The sequence below is a fragment of the Anomaloglossus baeobatrachus genome, chromosome 1 (genome assembly GCF_048569485.1).
Source record: "Anomaloglossus baeobatrachus isolate aAnoBae1 chromosome 1, aAnoBae1.hap1, whole genome shotgun sequence".
NCBI lineage: Eukaryota > Metazoa > Chordata > Amphibia > Anura > Aromobatidae > Anomaloglossus > Anomaloglossus baeobatrachus.
In genome coordinates, this window is record NC_134353.1 from 309,282,324 (window position 1) to 309,298,763 (window position 16,440).

The 16,440-nt window shown below is 43.6% G+C and overlaps 1 protein-coding gene across 1 annotated transcript in view; it reads left to right on the top strand.

Moving 5' to 3' along the window:
• LOC142312211 (ovochymase-2-like) overlaps positions 1 to 16,440 on the top strand; it is a 171,782-nt gene that overhangs the window by 80,954 nt on the left and 74,388 nt on the right. Inside the window, exons 6-10 of the mRNA XM_075351118.1 lie at positions 4,850 to 4,985; positions 7,344 to 7,505; positions 9,268 to 9,489; positions 9,800 to 9,940; positions 11,900 to 12,136. Coding sequence (XP_075207233.1) covers positions 4,850 to 4,985; positions 7,344 to 7,505; positions 9,268 to 9,489; positions 9,800 to 9,940; positions 11,900 to 12,136 — 898 coding nt within the window. The remainder of the gene's footprint in view (positions 1 to 4,849; positions 4,986 to 7,343; positions 7,506 to 9,267; positions 9,490 to 9,799; positions 9,941 to 11,899; positions 12,137 to 16,440) is intronic.

A 16,440-nucleotide genomic window follows, 5' to 3' on the forward strand; every position in this document is an offset into this window, starting at 1 on the left:
TGCAATAAACAGTTGTATAAGGTCAATCGATCACTGAAGTAGAAGAGAGAATCTAATATAACATATTATTATCCTGTAATAATTCATATAGATACACATAATTATACCAATAGACTAATGCTCGCCAGGGGTGTTTTTCTCAAAGCGATGGGAAGTAACAACTTGTCTTAGGCTTGGTTCATACAGTGTCATTTAGTGCTGTTAAATACGTTTTCTGATCTTAAATGAATTGTGTGCAAATGGTTTAATGCAATATAATTATTCACTTACTAATGTACTGTCTATAGCTTAGATACTTCTGTGACGCCCTGGCAAAACCAGGTGGTCACACAGTATAGGCCCCCGCATAACACCATCCCACACAGGGTTACACACAGCCAACCAGAAACCCTAGTCACCCCCACCCAGGGTAGGAAAGGCACACCAGTGGGCGGGACCAGGCAGATGGAGAACGCCCAACTAGGTGTCTGGAGAACCTGCGGTGGGAAAAGCAGTAGTCTAAGTTGTAGTTCGAGTGGAGTGGAGTGAAGTAGTTGAGGAGGGAAAAGTGAAGGCTGAGACAGAAAGAAAAGGCGTCGGGGTTCGAGCCCCTGCGTGCTGGCTAGGTGGAAGATGGTGGTCTGTGTCTGTCTGGAGACGGGAAGACGGCTGCCAGAGATCCGAGGTGGACCCGGGACAGGGTTGGAGCCCGCTGGTACCGACACCGGAGAACCGACCCAGAAACCGTGCACAGAGGGGGTACTTGGACCCTGAAGCCAGGATTGGAACGAACGGCCTAGCTAATTAACCAATTGAGGGTAGGATTATAGGTCCTGTCCCAAACAAAGTCCCAAAAGCAGTCAACCACCCGCCTTGGGGGTTAGGGCATCCGCCAGGGCCCGGTAGATCCCAAGGGTCAGCGTCAGCGGGCAAGGCTCCCAACAAAAGGACCGGGAGCGGACTCCCGTGTTTCACATCGGGAAGTCCACCACACAAAGAACAGAGTGCAGAGGAAAGTGACATAGACCACCAGCCCGGGTGTGGGACCAGATACACCCGACCTCGGCGGCCGGCCACCAGCACCTTCGTTTACTATTAGACTTGTTTGATTCATTTAATCGTGAGTAAACTAACATCCCCCGGTCTGACCGGGCGCACCGGCCCCTGCAGTCACCATTCTCAGCATAAGAGACACTGGGCCCCGGGACATCCATCCCTACGCACGGGGGGGCTAACATCCAGCTGCCATCCCATCGTCCCCCGGGTGCCCCACAACAGCAGCGGTGGTGCCACATTTCACCACACACCATGGGTGGCGTCACAGAAAGTTTACGGCAAATCCCGTACAAATACGTCCCCTTTTTATTTGAAGTGTCTGCGCGACCCCCGAGTCCAGTAGAGTTCCTTGAGCCACACTGCGGATCCGGATCCGAGCAGCCCGGCTGCCGGCACGGGGCGACACACTTCTGTAAGCCAGTCTTATGACCATGCTCCTGGTCCTTATCTCTCTGTGTGACTGCTTTTTCTCTAAACACATGGTCATCTACCTACTCTCTACCTCTAGTACATGACATCACATATAACTTGTGTTACATTTCCAGCCATGGACTTTTTCTATGTACACAAAAAGACTTTTTCTCTCAAATATTATTCATAAAATTTGTCTAAATAGGTGTTAGTGAGCCCTTCTCCTTTGCCGAGATAATTCATCCACCTCACAGGTGTGACATCAAGATGCTGGTTAGACAGCATGACTATTGCACAGGTGGGCCTTAGGCTGGCCACAATAAGAGGCCACCCTAAAATATGCAGTCTTATCACACAATGACACAGATGTCATAAGTTTTGAGGGAGTGTGAAACTGGCATGCTGACTGCAGGGATGTTCACCAGAGCTGTTGCCCATGAAATATTTGAGAGAAAGATCTCAGAGTTCAGCTCGTGAAAAATGGGAGCAAAAACAAAAGTGTTATATTTATAATTTTGTTCAGTGTACACTAAACTTTTTTTGTAAATGGTAGCATTAGTCATGTACCACCCCTGCAGCAGTCGGACTGATCGGATCCGGGGATACTGTAGCTCGAGGGTCTCCGGACCCGGGGCCTTACGGCCACCCGAAAATATAAGGAGGGTTAGTGTTCGTGACACCACCCGTGGTTCGCGGTAACGGGACTACCGCTGCTGCCGATGGGAGTACCCGGGGTAGATGGAGCGGGGCAGCCAGATGACGTTCCGTTCACGGGTAGGGTATGCCTCAGGACTCTGGACGGTGAAGATGAAGGGGAGCGTGGTGCCGGCTAGGCGGGGAGATTCAGGGGAATCAGCGTACTTACTCAGGTCGTGTGGGTGTTGGTGCAACCATTAAGCAGACTCTCACACAGGAGTAAACAAAGTCTCTGGGTGCCGCTGCCGCTCAGGGGAGCTCGTCCAGGAATCCGTCTCCGTTGGTATTGCTGATAGTTCTGGACCTGCCTCCATGCACTATATTTAGATGTTTCTGAGTGACCCCCCAGCCTGAACCTTTCGGGGTCCCGCTCCCTACAGTTAGTTAGAGAAGCTGTGCTCTCGATGGCTGACACTTGGGATCACAGTAGGCCGCATAAGCTGGAAAGCCCTATCCCCCTCGTGTTGGTGCCTTTGATCTCTGAGCTTTTGGGAAAAGTTCATAAAGAGACTATCCTCCACAGGTTAATTATCAGGTTGCGTGAAGCTACTCCCTGATCTAGGGTTCAGTACCCCGCCATGCTCGGTACCAGTCTGGTTACTAGATTTTCCAGTGCCGACTGTTCTCCAAAACTAAGTCTGGGCACCCTTTTCAATACCCTGCGACCGGGTCTCCAACTCCTCCAGTCCCAGACCACTGTCTGCGACCTAGCCAAAGTCTCCAAGGGAGCTACAACTCCCTCAGCTCCTCACTCTCTGAGAGCTACCACTCAACTGACTATGTCCCTCCCACCAGCCTATCTGACCCCTAGGCGGGTGGCCCTTTTCTAGCTAGACCACCCACTGGTGTGCCTTACAGGGCGTGGTGTGAGGTGTGGTTAGAATTTGAATGCTGATGGAGCAATACCAAAGTATAGGATCCCAGAACCATGGAGGGTGAGTTCTGCACCATAAGAGAAAGGAGTGCAGTTTCCTGTGACACCCTTACTAGTCCAGGGGAGTCACAGTCATATTTGATGGACTCATCATTCTGGACCCTGGTGCAGAATCAAAGTGACTAGCAACACCACTGCGCAGCCCTCTCAGCTCTTGATGCAGGGCAATGCTCAGGCACATTGTGCAGGCAGGCACATGCTGCTTAAGGCTGCTTTCACACATCCAGTTTTTGCTGAGCGGCACAATACGGCGCTTTGCAGGAAAAACGCAACCTTTTTTTTGCCGCCAGTTGTGTTTTTTCCGCATAGACTTGCATTAGCGCCGTATTGTGCCGCATGGCCTTGCGTTGTGTCTGGTTTTTGCTGGATGCGGCATATTTAACCCATGTAGCGGCCGGATGGAACGTTGCCTGGCACATTTACAATGCAAGCCTATGAACACCGGATGCGGCGTCCTGCGGCAAAAACCGCATCTGGCCGCCGGATGCGGTTTTTTGAACTGCGCATGCTGAGTATCAAAAAAAAAAAACGGACGGGCCGCATGGAAAAATGTATGCAACGGATCCGTTTTTTTCGCCGCATCCGTTGCATAGGTTTTTGAGCCGGATTGGTCCTGATACAAAAAAACTGATGTGTGGAAGCAGCCTTACTTACAAAGCTGAACACCTGTGTAGCTTCTCTTACTAGTATTTCCCTCAGTTTACCTATTCAGTTTGTATCTTGTGGGGAAGAATCAGGAGAGCGATGAGAGCCCCTAGACAGCAAAGAATGGAGACATGGAACAAACAACTGATTGTTCCCATCTGCCAGTTCATGCATAGGGGCCAGGTACTGGAGAAAGGAACAGGGTGGTGCAACAGATTGAAAACGAATGAAATAAGACAAGAAAGAGATAGCTTAGAGAAAGTAAGCCAAAAGGAGTCAGGAGAGAGGTTCTATACCTGAAAGATACCTGGTGGTCATCATTCCATGTGAGGTCACAAACAACAAAAATGCCCAATCATCCCCTTTTGCCAGTTACCTCAGTCCTAGGCTCCCACATTTCACAATGTGCCGGACTGGCTCACTGGAAAATGCTTGGTGGTCTCAGGCTGGACCTGTGTTGAGAGTGAGGTAGGAGAACTGTTTAGTTGCCAAGGGCCCACTTCCCCATTGAGGCCCTACACAGCATCAAGTGTGGAGGGATAGTTTGTCACTGGGCTGCCTATGTCCTTGTGTTTCCCACGAAACTCTTCTTCTTCCAATATGGCCCAGTCGCAACAAAAGGTTGGACACCCATGTAATGTTGATGGCATCCATACCATTGTATTAAAGGTCCATGCCTGCGTTTTGTAAGAATCCATTGGTGAATGTTTATACAAAAGAGCTTTCAAGTGCAGGGGCTTATCATGCACTTACAGCTCTCTGGCTTCTCCAACCTATTTTTCCTCCCACTGCTGGCCTCCTGTGTGTAACAGACACTCGTCCCTGTGACCTGCTACAAAGCGAAGATCTCATGCAGGAGCAAATTATTTCATATATCCTATACATTAGCAATACAAAGTGGATAATCAAGGAAAAATCTATTCATGTCAAAATTCAGCTCTGAAATCCATGTAGAAATTTTGCTGTGATTACATGCATTAAAATTAAAATATATTTTGTGGAAGAATTTCAATGTCTGTTTCACACTGAAAATCTGTAATAAATAAGTCACGTACTGAGAACTTTGTCCAGTCAAAAGACATCCGGACTCAGTTGGCCTTTTATGTTTCTTTTTTTCTTATTTTGCAGTGGAAAATCTCAGTTAATGCTGGCTCCAGAGTAAAACTGTCCTTTACCAAATTTGACTTAGAACTTCCAGGACTTGCTGGTTGTAATGAAGTGGTTGAAATTTATGATGGTGATGGAAAAGGATCTCAAAAATTGGGTATGTTCCTTCTATTGCATCAGTTGCTAAAAAAAATGAACGAAATACTTTTTAAAAAATACCCTGAGCTCCCCTGATTCTGCTGATCTTCTCAATTTTGTGCTCCATTACTCCTTTACAGAGATATTCACATTTGTTTATTTTGGACTTTTGGAGCACTTTATGTGAAATCTCTGCTTGTAGTACAGCTGGGTGTCTTCTCTAAGAGTGTGTGCTTTTATTTCTCTCAAACGTTGCCATTCACAGTTTGGTAGCTAATCTGGTTGTCTTGCAGTTTTAGATGCTGGCAAGCTGTGATTGCCAGGGAAGGAGAGGTGAAAGCGCACTCTCCTAGAGAAGACTCCAAAGAAACGCCCAGTTGCACTACAAGCAGAGATTTCACATGTTGCGTTCCAAAAGCAATTTATGTGAATATCTCTGCAATGGAGCATCATTGCACAAAACAAAAAAGAGTGCAAGAATCAGCTCAAGGATTTTTACAAAGTATTTAACTAAATTATTTTGAGCAACTTATAGGTCTTTTTTAACTCTGCAATCGGTATTGTCATGACAGTAATATTTATAGTAATATAATAAACTAGGGTAGATGGTATGCTCCTGGTTTTAATAATCCTAATGCCACAATAAAACACTGCCTGAGAGTATGCCAATACAAATGCTCATGCATTGCCCTAGAACAGTGTTCTGCAAACTCCAGTCCTCAAGGCCCACCAACAGTGCATGTTTTCTGGATTTCCTTAGCATTGCACAGGTCATAATAGAATCACTTGCATAGGTGATGATTTCAACACCTGTGCAGTGCTAAGGGAATCCTCAAAACACGTACTGTTGGCCTTGAGGACTGAACTTAAGGAACACTGCCCTGCAAGGCACTGAATTTAATCCTCCCTTAATGCAACAGAAGACTGTTTATGGATCAGTTACATTGACCTGTTTAGGCTCTGTTCACACTGTTTCCCTTTTGTCGGAGGCAAACATCTGAGGATCTCGCAGAGTACAGTATATTTCCAGTAGAATTCACTTATTCCAATTCGATTATGTTTTTCATATAGTTAAATAAAAAGACATTCTCAGTTTTTCATCATGTGGAGGGAGCTCAACCTATTTCATTGTCATATTCATCAGGAGTAGAGATGAATGGACCCGTGGAGGTTCGGTTTAGCAGAGTCATCTGAATTTTAAATTAAGATTGGTTTGGGACACAAACTTGACCTAAACCCCAATAGAAATCACTAATTGGGCAGTTCGGGTCTCACATGCAGCCAGCCATAAACAGATCACTCCCGAGGTCGAGTGGGCTGGGTTTATCCATTTTTATTCTTTTTTGGGTGCACACTACATCTGATCTTGCTGTTGTTACCCCGCAGTGCGAGCCGTTTAAACATTGCAGGCGGCTCACACTAGGCTGAGCACCGAGCGTACCCGAGCCCTGCGACGCTCGTGTGAGTGGTGTTCATACGTAAAGCTCCGAAACTCCAAACCCGAACTCTGTTTTTTGTTTAAAGTCTGTGATTGGTATAAACACTGAACACCAAACCTCAGACTCACTCATCTCTAATCAGGAGTTTTTCTTGGAGGATATGCTAACCATAGGATATGAATATAGCCTCTGCTATAGATTTTTTTAATTTCTGAATTGATTCAATTAAAGTAATCAATTTACAATAAATGGGCAGTACAATCTACAGTAGGGACCAGATAGACACATTAGCTGAGCAGAATTTTATATTATATATAAAATTTATATATTTTTTTTTTTTATTATTATTTTTATTATTTTTTTTTTTTTTTTTAAAGATTCAGTATAACTTATATTGTCTTCATTTAAACCTGTACCAGTTCTGGTGTGAGGAGTTAAATGTAGAGAGTCCAATTATTTATAACCAACAATAGAAATCTAGGTCCACCAGGTAAAGAGTACCTCTTAGTCTCTTGGAGGGTAGCCCAAGCAGGAGACCCCGATGTGGCATCTCTATGCTTCTATATGTCTTTTTCCAGCTCTTCAGTAATAGGACAATTTGGTTAGGAGTTGTATGGCTGAACATCATGTTTATCAAAATTCTAAATATTTTTCAGAGGCTATCAATTTTTTGTGAGTGGTTATAAAAGGGCAAGTCACAAAGCCCCACTGAAATATTGCAGGGGGCAAATATAAAGATACTATACAACATTTCAGTAGGTATTCTCTGTGCGCGATCAGCAGTGTGCTAGTATTGGTATGTCCCAATATATGAGCGGTACTCTAGAAGCTGCACCAACATTTGGCCAATATAGTAAAACAATACAGCCGAGAAACCATCCCCAAAACACCCTGACGTTAATTCTTCTCTCTGTACAATGATTTCATTTTTGTTACAGGACATTTTTGTGGAAAAGAAATCCCCGATCCAGTGCTTGCTACATCAAATTCACTGTTGGTTCGTTTCAAAGCAAATGAGCAGGGTGGACGAGGATCATTTCATGCTAAGTACATAGCATTTGAAGGAGGTGTTATTCCAACAGAAAGCCCTTCTTACATTGGTAATTATCTATTTATTTCAATATTATTTTTTATTAAATGTTTACAGTAATAATATAATACAGAAGTTTAAATAAAATTCCATAATTAATCAAATGGAGAGCAATAATGTGCAAAGGGAAAAATAATAATAGTGAGTAAGGGACATGAGGATAATAAGAACTGATGGAAGGAAATATCACTACTGAATGAAGCTACATGGAATATGTTTTTAGTCTGTTACCATGACGATACATAAGTCAGTTTAGAACTTTAGACACAAAACGATAATGTCTAAAGTACTCTGTTTCCCCAAAAATAAAGGCCCTGTTATACGCAACGACGTATCTAACGATATATCGCCAGGGTCACAGATTCCGTGACGCACATCCGGCATCGTTAGAACTGTTGCATGTGACACCAACGAGCGTCCGTTAACGATGGAAAATACCAAATCGTCCAATGTTGACACGTCGTTCATTTTCAAAAAATTGTTGATTGTTGAGGACGCAGTTTGTTCGTCGTTCCCGAGGCAGCACACATTGCTACATGTGACACCTAGAGAACGACAAACTACAGCTTACCTGCAGCCGCTGGCAATGAGGAAGGAAAGAGGTGGGGGGGGGGGATGTTACGGCCGCTCATCACCAATCCTCCGCTTCTATTGGGCGGCCGCTTAGTGACGCCGCTGTGATGCTGCACGAACCGCCCCTTAGAAAGGAGGAGGTTCGCCCGCCACAGCGACGTTGCTAGGCAGGTAAGTCCGTGTGATGGCTCCTAACGATATTGTGCGCTACGGCAGCGATTTGCCCTTGACGCACAAACGACAGAGGCGGATACGCTCACTAGCGATATCGCTAGCGATATCGCTGCATGTAAAGTCCCCTTAAGACCTACCCAGAAAATAAGCTCTAGCAGGATTTTTCTCCCTTTTTGGAATATGCATATAATATAAGCCCTACTGCAAAAATAAGCCCTAGTTGTGGATCATCATAGCTATAGTATACTGAAATAATGTTTGGGCAGTTCTTTCAGTATATGTAACTTATATTGGTGTATGTTGCTGTAAGCCCTGGAAGTTTATAGTCACATTCTGGCTAGTTAATGAAATGGATAGTTATCACCCCTCTTCCAACAGAGTCAGTGATTGGAACATATGCTAATGAAATAATGAATATCACCCCTCTGTACCGGGTGTCAGTGATTTAAGGTCATCACAGGTTCTCATCGCAATAATTGCACTGGTCAGTGGTACTGGTCTTCTCACCTAAGCGTGTCAGCTGCATAGAAATACATGATGACACAGTTGGGTCAGAAGAGCTGCCAGCCAGTGCGAGCATCGTGCTGCAATCCTGTGATGACAGTCTGAGTGAATCACTGACACCTGTCACATAATGGTGGGTGGGGAACGGGGTGAAAATTCATTATTTCATTAACATAAGTTCCAATTAATGATGTTGGCAGAGGGGTGGGTGGGAAGAGGGGTGAATATTATGGATGGGGAAAAGGGTGAATATTCATTTTTCATTATTGAGGGACCCAATTACTTACACCAATACAAAATATATGACATCCCCCGAAAATAAGCTCTAGCACAGTTTTTTGAGCCAAAAATAATATAATACACGGTCTTATTTTTGTGGAAACATGGTCATTATTAAAATATACATACCTTTACATGTAATGCAATATAACCACATTTCAAATAGAGTTTAACAAGCTTGATATTAGCCTGATTAATCAACTATATATTATGGGGGGTTTTCTCTATTTCGTTTTCTGCAGATTCCGGCTGTGGTAGTAATGCTCTACAAGAAGGTCGCAAGGGTTTTATTTACTCATTGAATTACCCTGATACCTATCCAAGTGATCTCCATTGCAGCTGGAATATCTCAGTGACTCCAGGATGGCTTATAAAACTGACATTCAACGATCTTGCTATGGATGGAGAAATAGGACAATGTACTGGAGACGTGCTGGAAATATCTGACAGCTTTGATTCAATAGGTAAAAAATAACCATGAGAGTTACATCTCTCAAAAAAAATCTCTTACTTGCCTAAATATTGCAGTGTCAGACTGGGTTTGCTTTTCTCCACCAATTTAGCTCTACAGTACTGAACGGGACAGATTGGGATAGGTATATATAACCTTTTAAGGGGTTTTCCTATCTTAGGTGTTTTTGAGACATTTTTAGACACATCGTCAGGATCGTTGGCCACTGTCATCCTGCCTAGTCTGACCAGTTACTTGTCTTTATTTATTGAGCTAATAATGGAGCATCCAGGTTGTCACTTTAATCCGTTTTGTCATTCCAGGCAGTTACTGTGGATTTGTCATGCCTCCAGTGATCATCAGCTCTAGCAACAAGCTTTTCCTGAAATTCTCAACTGACAAACTCAAAACTGATCGTGGCTTTGAGGTAAAATGGGAAGAGGTCCTGCCTGATGATATAGAAGGTAATTATTGATGAAGGATGAACATACAACACTTAGTTCTCTAATATTCTGTGCTTGTTTCATGGCATGATGGCTACATGGCTGAATGTTAAAATGTTCTATTTTCTTTGGGTAATATCTGTATATAGATTGTATGTATTTTCACATTTCTTCCCACACCCAAACACATGTAAGCCGCTACATTTCACATGAAAAATGCAATTATGAGAGATACACTTCACAGACACGTACTTTACAATAAGGCTCTCATCAATCAACTTTAACAAGAACGTGGAATGTTTCTCACATGATGATCTAAAAAAAATTGCACCAAATATTTTGGATGGATGTCTGCCCTTTTTAGCATCCACAACAGCTTACTGACAGTTTACACCTGCAAGCTCAGAATTTAGAGATCTAAAATCACTTTTTAGTGTCGTTCAAAATGAGACATTTTTGTCGAGATTGTACAAGAAAAAACACAACATTTGGATAAAAATAAAAAAATATCATTTATTAAATAGCTTAAAAATGCACATTGTAAATCATAATGTATATAAATAAATTCCAAGGATTGATAGACCATGTGGATCATTAAATAGCCATAACCAAATGAGAAACATTCATATAGGTAAAAGTGCAAGTGTATAAATTTTAATTTTCTTATCTATTGATTTTTATTTTTGTATCTATTCTTATATTTGAACATCAGATTACCATAACTATCTAATATTATTAATATATACCCCTATCTCATTAAAACCAGTTATATTCAGTGTGTTGTGGCCCCTGCCAGGTACTGTATATCAGATCCTTTTCCCTAAAAGTAGAAGCTGATCTTCAGCATTTGGCAGCAGCTGCTACATATTGAGTAGAGCAGCTCTATTCAGTATTTACATCCATCCACTGCCAGAGCTGATAGCAGCTGATCAATGAAGGTTCTGAATGCCCACTAATCTGATATTAATCATCTATCCTAAAGATAGGTCATTCAGTGTGCAGTAGTCCCTGCCAGGAATTGTACATCAGCTCCTTTTCCATAAACGTAGAAGCTGATCTTCAGCACTCGGCATTAGCTGCTACACATTGAGCAGAGCAGTGCAGCTCTATTCAATGTTTACATCCATACACTGCAGGAGCTGATAGCAGCTGATCAGTGAAGGTGCCGAATGCCCACTAATCTGATATTGATCATCTATCCTACAGATAAATCATTCAGTGTATAGTGGTCCCTGCCAGGAACTGTATATCAGCTCTTTTCCCTTAAGTACTGTAGAAGCTGCTCTTCAGCACTCGTCAGCAGCTTCTACACTTGGAGCAGAGCAGTGCAGCTCTATTCAATGTTTATATCCATCCACTACCGGAGCTGTTAGCAACTGAACAGTGAATGTGTCAATCACCCACTAATCTGATATTGATCATCTATCCTAATGATAGGTCACCAATATTGTAGAGCCACACAAAATTTGATACAATACCATATGCACAGAAAGCCACAAAACGTATTCTGAAGGTATCGGTCTACTATTTGTGCCAAATCTCAAACTGATTCAAAAGAAGCAATGTATAACTGAAATCATTGTGCTTAGGCTTGTGTCATTCTGTGATTTTTTTTACATAACAGACAAAAAAATGGTATAGTTCTGCAACAATATTTGAAGTCCTGTCCAACCAAGAAAGACATCATATTCAGTAGCATTATACAATCCTTCCCAATGAGGCCCATGATTGGATGTTCATCTCTCACACTTGAGCCAAACCCATAGGAACCCATTAAACCTGCTAGTATGTTTGAAAATGTGAAAGGAAACTGGATTACACCCAAGAAGCCTAGATATCTTTATGAAGATGTTTATCTATTAATTTGCCATTGTACATTTGTAAATATAACATTACGTGACTACTTACTTGACTCTTCACTCATCCATTTTAATTGTTTTTATGAATTACTAGTAGTAATTAATATGTTTTGTTTCACAGAGATCCAGTCATGTGGTGGTGGCTCTACTGAGGAGAATGGAGTGATCAAGTCCCCAAATTGGCCTAATAATTATGCCCCTAACAGTTTGTGTGTATGGCATCTTCAAGTGCCAGAAGGAAAAAAGCTGATTGTCAATTTCACCCATTTTGACCTAGAAGATGTGGACCTAGTAAGTAGGCAGTGCTATGACTATGTGGCAGTATATGAAGAGAGCTCTGGAGAAGCCACTAAACATGGTATGTTGTTATGGTTATAGATTTTAATGGTGCATTTGTAAAGATTGTACTGATCATCCATTAGCAGCATTTTATGGCACATTTTCATTTTGAGAAGTTATCTGCATATTGCAAATTTTAATTTACAGTGTAACAAGAATCAGTACAATCAAGTAAAGGATTCCTGCTTTGATATATAGATTTTTTTATTATACAGTCAAACCACCTCTTTGAGATGATCACTGAAAATTGTATTGGATATTGGCCATCTAGTGGGTGGTCCTCTCAAAAAGATGGCCAGACTGAAATCTAGGGTGGTCTTCTCAAAGAGATGGAGAGAGTTCAATGTACTTCAGATTCAGAAAATCCTGTAAAGTGAACCATGGCTTTGCAGGTATTAGGAGCTTTATATTGGGATTCAAACATTTCAAGAAATATTTCCTTTATTTTCACAAGGAATTATGATGATCCTCATTTTTTACCTTAAGACATAAAGAATAACTACATTTCAGTAGTTTTTTTTGTATGTTCTGAAGGCACATATGGTGGAGATTCGGGTCCTAAAGACAGCCACTAATCAGTCAAATGACCTGAAAGATATAGTAGTGCACATCTCCTGCCTGAGTACGCACACAGAGCGAAGCATGGATTCAACAGAAGGCTTAAAGGGGTATTGCCATCTCAAAGATTCTATCCCAATATGTAGCAAGCAGGTGTATTAATAATAATATTAGCAAATATCTCCACTTAGAAATGTAGTTTAGTGTATCTGATTCACTATGTCGCTTACCTCATGTTCAGGGCATTTCAGGACCTTAGGTATCCATGATTATGTCAACTAGCAACTAACTGTGATTATATACATAGAAATACATAGAATGGTAGGGTTGGAATGAACCTCAATGGCCATTGGGTCCAACCACCTGCAAGTGCAGGCTTTCCTAAATCATCCGAGCTATATGTTTATCCAGTTTCCACTCGAGATTTTCCATTGATGGAGAGCTCACCACCTCCCGTGGTAGCCTGTTCCACTCCCTGACTGCCCTGACTGCCCCTCACAGTTTTTCCCAATGTCTAATCTGAATCTCTTTCCTTTACATTTCTGTGGCACACAAGTGTCCGGGAGCCACAGTAGTGTTGCCCTCTTTACCGTGGGTGATGCTATGCCTGAAAGCAAGGAGGGGGGTCTCTTATGTTAGGTATACCAACATTCAACATTTCCTAACTCTCGGCCAGGGGGAGCTCAAGGACCCATTTTGAGGAAAGCTTCTCTAAGCATACTGGCCTGGAGGAGGGGTTACTTACACACACACAGGAACAGAAAGTGAAACACTTCAGACGATCTGAGGCGAGCAGACAGACGGTTGCAGAAAGAGAGCTGTCTCACCTGGCTCTCCCAGGACCAGGCGCAGCAAGCAGGACACCGGGGTCCTAGACTGTAGGGTGCTAAAGCCCCATCAGTGAAGCACAGAGGGCAGGAGATTTAAAGTCCCCGGGCCCACAAGAACACCCAAAGGTGAAGCAGCAAGATAGAGCCCGGGGCCGCAGCTACACAGGAGGTACCCGTGATTGGCTCGCTCTGCCCGCCATAAGGGAAAGGACCAACAACAACTAGGAAGAGAGTCACTGTGCAGCTCCAGGCCACAGAAACTCACACAGCGCAACAAAGAAGGCCTCCAACCGACCTAGCAAGGTGAATCCACGAATTGCTTTCAGGCTGACCAGACACTCATTATCTTCTGGACCAGACTCCCGGGTCTGTAATAACAACTGCTAAGTAAAGGTAAAGAAAACTACAGCCCCTCTGTTGTCCAGTTATTACCGGTGTCCTCAGTCCTGCACCCCAACGTTAAACCACCCAGCCTACTACTCCCAAAATCCTCCCTGGGGTCTGAGCTCTGCCTGTGGAGAGCTGTACCATCCGAGCTGCGTTATCATCCGCCCCAGAGAATACCTCCCACAGCGGCGGTTCCTATATTAGCCACATACCACAGGTGGCGTCACAAATACAAACTCTCTCCCCTGTAAATACACCCTATCCCCCCTATTATTGACGCCACCGGGGTCACTGAACTGGGCCAGGCCGCTGTGACATCCAAATCTACACTGGCTCGGTGACGAGTAACCCCCCAGACACCGTGGACGTGTCATTTCATCCCACTGCTTCTTGTACTTCCTTGTGCTAATGAGAATAGGGTAGTTCCCTCTGCACTGTGACTACCTTTCAGATATTTGTGGACTACTATTAAGTCTCCTCTCAGCCTTCTCTTTTTCAAACTAAACATCCCTAGTTCTTTTAGCCGTTCTTTATATGAGATGGTTTGCAGACCTTCTACCATCTTGGTTGCACTTCTCTGGACTTGCTTCAATATATTGATGTCTTTCTTGAATTGGGGTGCCCAGAACCGTACACAGTATTCCAGGTGGGGTATGACCAGGGCAGAGTATAGGGAAATAATTACCTCTCTTGATCTAGATTCAATGCTTGTCTAGATATATCCCAGAATTTTCTTGGCCTTTTGAGCTGCAGCTCCGCATTGTTGGCTCATATTGAATCTGGCATCCACTTTTATGCCTAAGGGCGGCTTTGCACGTTGCGACATCGCAAGCCAATGCTGCGATGTCGCACGCGATAGTCCCCGCCCCCGTCGCAGGTACGATATCGTGTGATAGCTGGCGTAGCGAACATTATCGCTACGCCAGCTTCACATGCACTCACCTGCCCTGCGACCGTCGCTCTGGCCGGCGACCCGCCTCCTTCCTAAGAGGGCGGGTCGTGCGACGTCATAGCGACGTCACACGGCAGGCGGCCAATAGCGGCGGAGGGGCGGAGATGAGCAGGATGTAAACATCCCGCCCACCTCCTTCCTTCCGCATATCCTACGGAAGCCGCGGTGACGCCGGTATGAGATGTTCCTCGCTCCTGCAACTTCACACACAGCGCTGTGTGCTGCCACAGGAGCGAGGAACAACATCGGACCGTCGCGTCAGCGTAATTATGGATTATGCCGACGCTGCACCGATGATACGATTATGACGATTTTGCGCTCGTTAATCGTATCATCTAGGCTTTACACACTACGATGTCGCATGCGATGCCGGATGTGCGTCACTTTCAATTTGACCCCACCGACATTGCACCTGCGATGTCGTAGTGTGCAAAGCCCGCCTAAGTCCTTTTCCCCGGAGCTATCACCCAGTTCTATTCCTCCCATACTATATATGCACTTTTTACATTTCTTTTACTCAGATGTAGGACTTTGCATGTGTCCCTATTAAAAACCATTATGTTCACCTCGGCCCATTGTTCGAGTGTGTCTAGATCCTTTTGAATACGCTCTGTTGCCTCTCTAGTGTTGGCTACTCCTCCTATCTTAGTATCATCTGCAAATTTTATGAGTTTCCATGTAATTCCGTTGTCCAGATCATTGATAAAGATATTAAACAGCACTGGCCCCAGGAAAGAGCCTTGTGGCACCCCACTTTTGACTTTCCTCCAGGTTGATATGTATCCATTTAGAATTACTTGTTGCGCACGATCATTAAGCCAGTTGTGAATGCATCTAACTGATTTTTTGTCAATTCCGTACTTGATCATTTTTTCTGTGAGGATGTTATGTGATACTTTATCAAATGCCTTACTGAAGTCAAGGTATACTATATCCACAGCATTCCCTTGGTCCAACCATTCAGTGACTTTGTTGTAGAAGGAAATAAGGTTGGTCTGACAAGATTTATTGGTCATAATGCTGTGCTGGCTTTGGTTGATTAATGTCGTCCCATCCTGGTACCTAAGTAAATGTTCTTTGACAATTTGCTCGAAGATTTTTCCTGCAATTGAGGTCAGGCTTACTGACCTGTAATTCCCTGGATCCTCCTTCTTCCCCTTTTTGTAAATAGGAACCACATTTTCCCTTTTCCAATCAAGAGGGTCCTCTCCTGTTTCCCATGACTTATTGAAGATAATGGAAAGCGCTACTATTATTTGCTCAGCTATCTCTTTTAGGACTCTAGGGTGTAAATCGTCTGGCCAAGGGGACTTGGTTTCCTTTAACTTGGCTAAGTGTTCTAACATCAATCCTTTGCTTATTGTCAACTTGGACTCCTCCTGACCATCACTTCTATCATGATTACTGTTGATGCTTGCATTAGTTTTTTGAGAGAAGACAGATACAAAATACAAATTTAGTAGCTCCACCTGCTGTTCCACCTTGTTGACTGTTTCACCTTTTTGATTCTGCAGGACTCCTATGGTCTCCTTCACTTTTATTTTGCTTTTAACATACCCCCAAAAAATCCTTTTACCATACTCTTGTGCTCTTTTG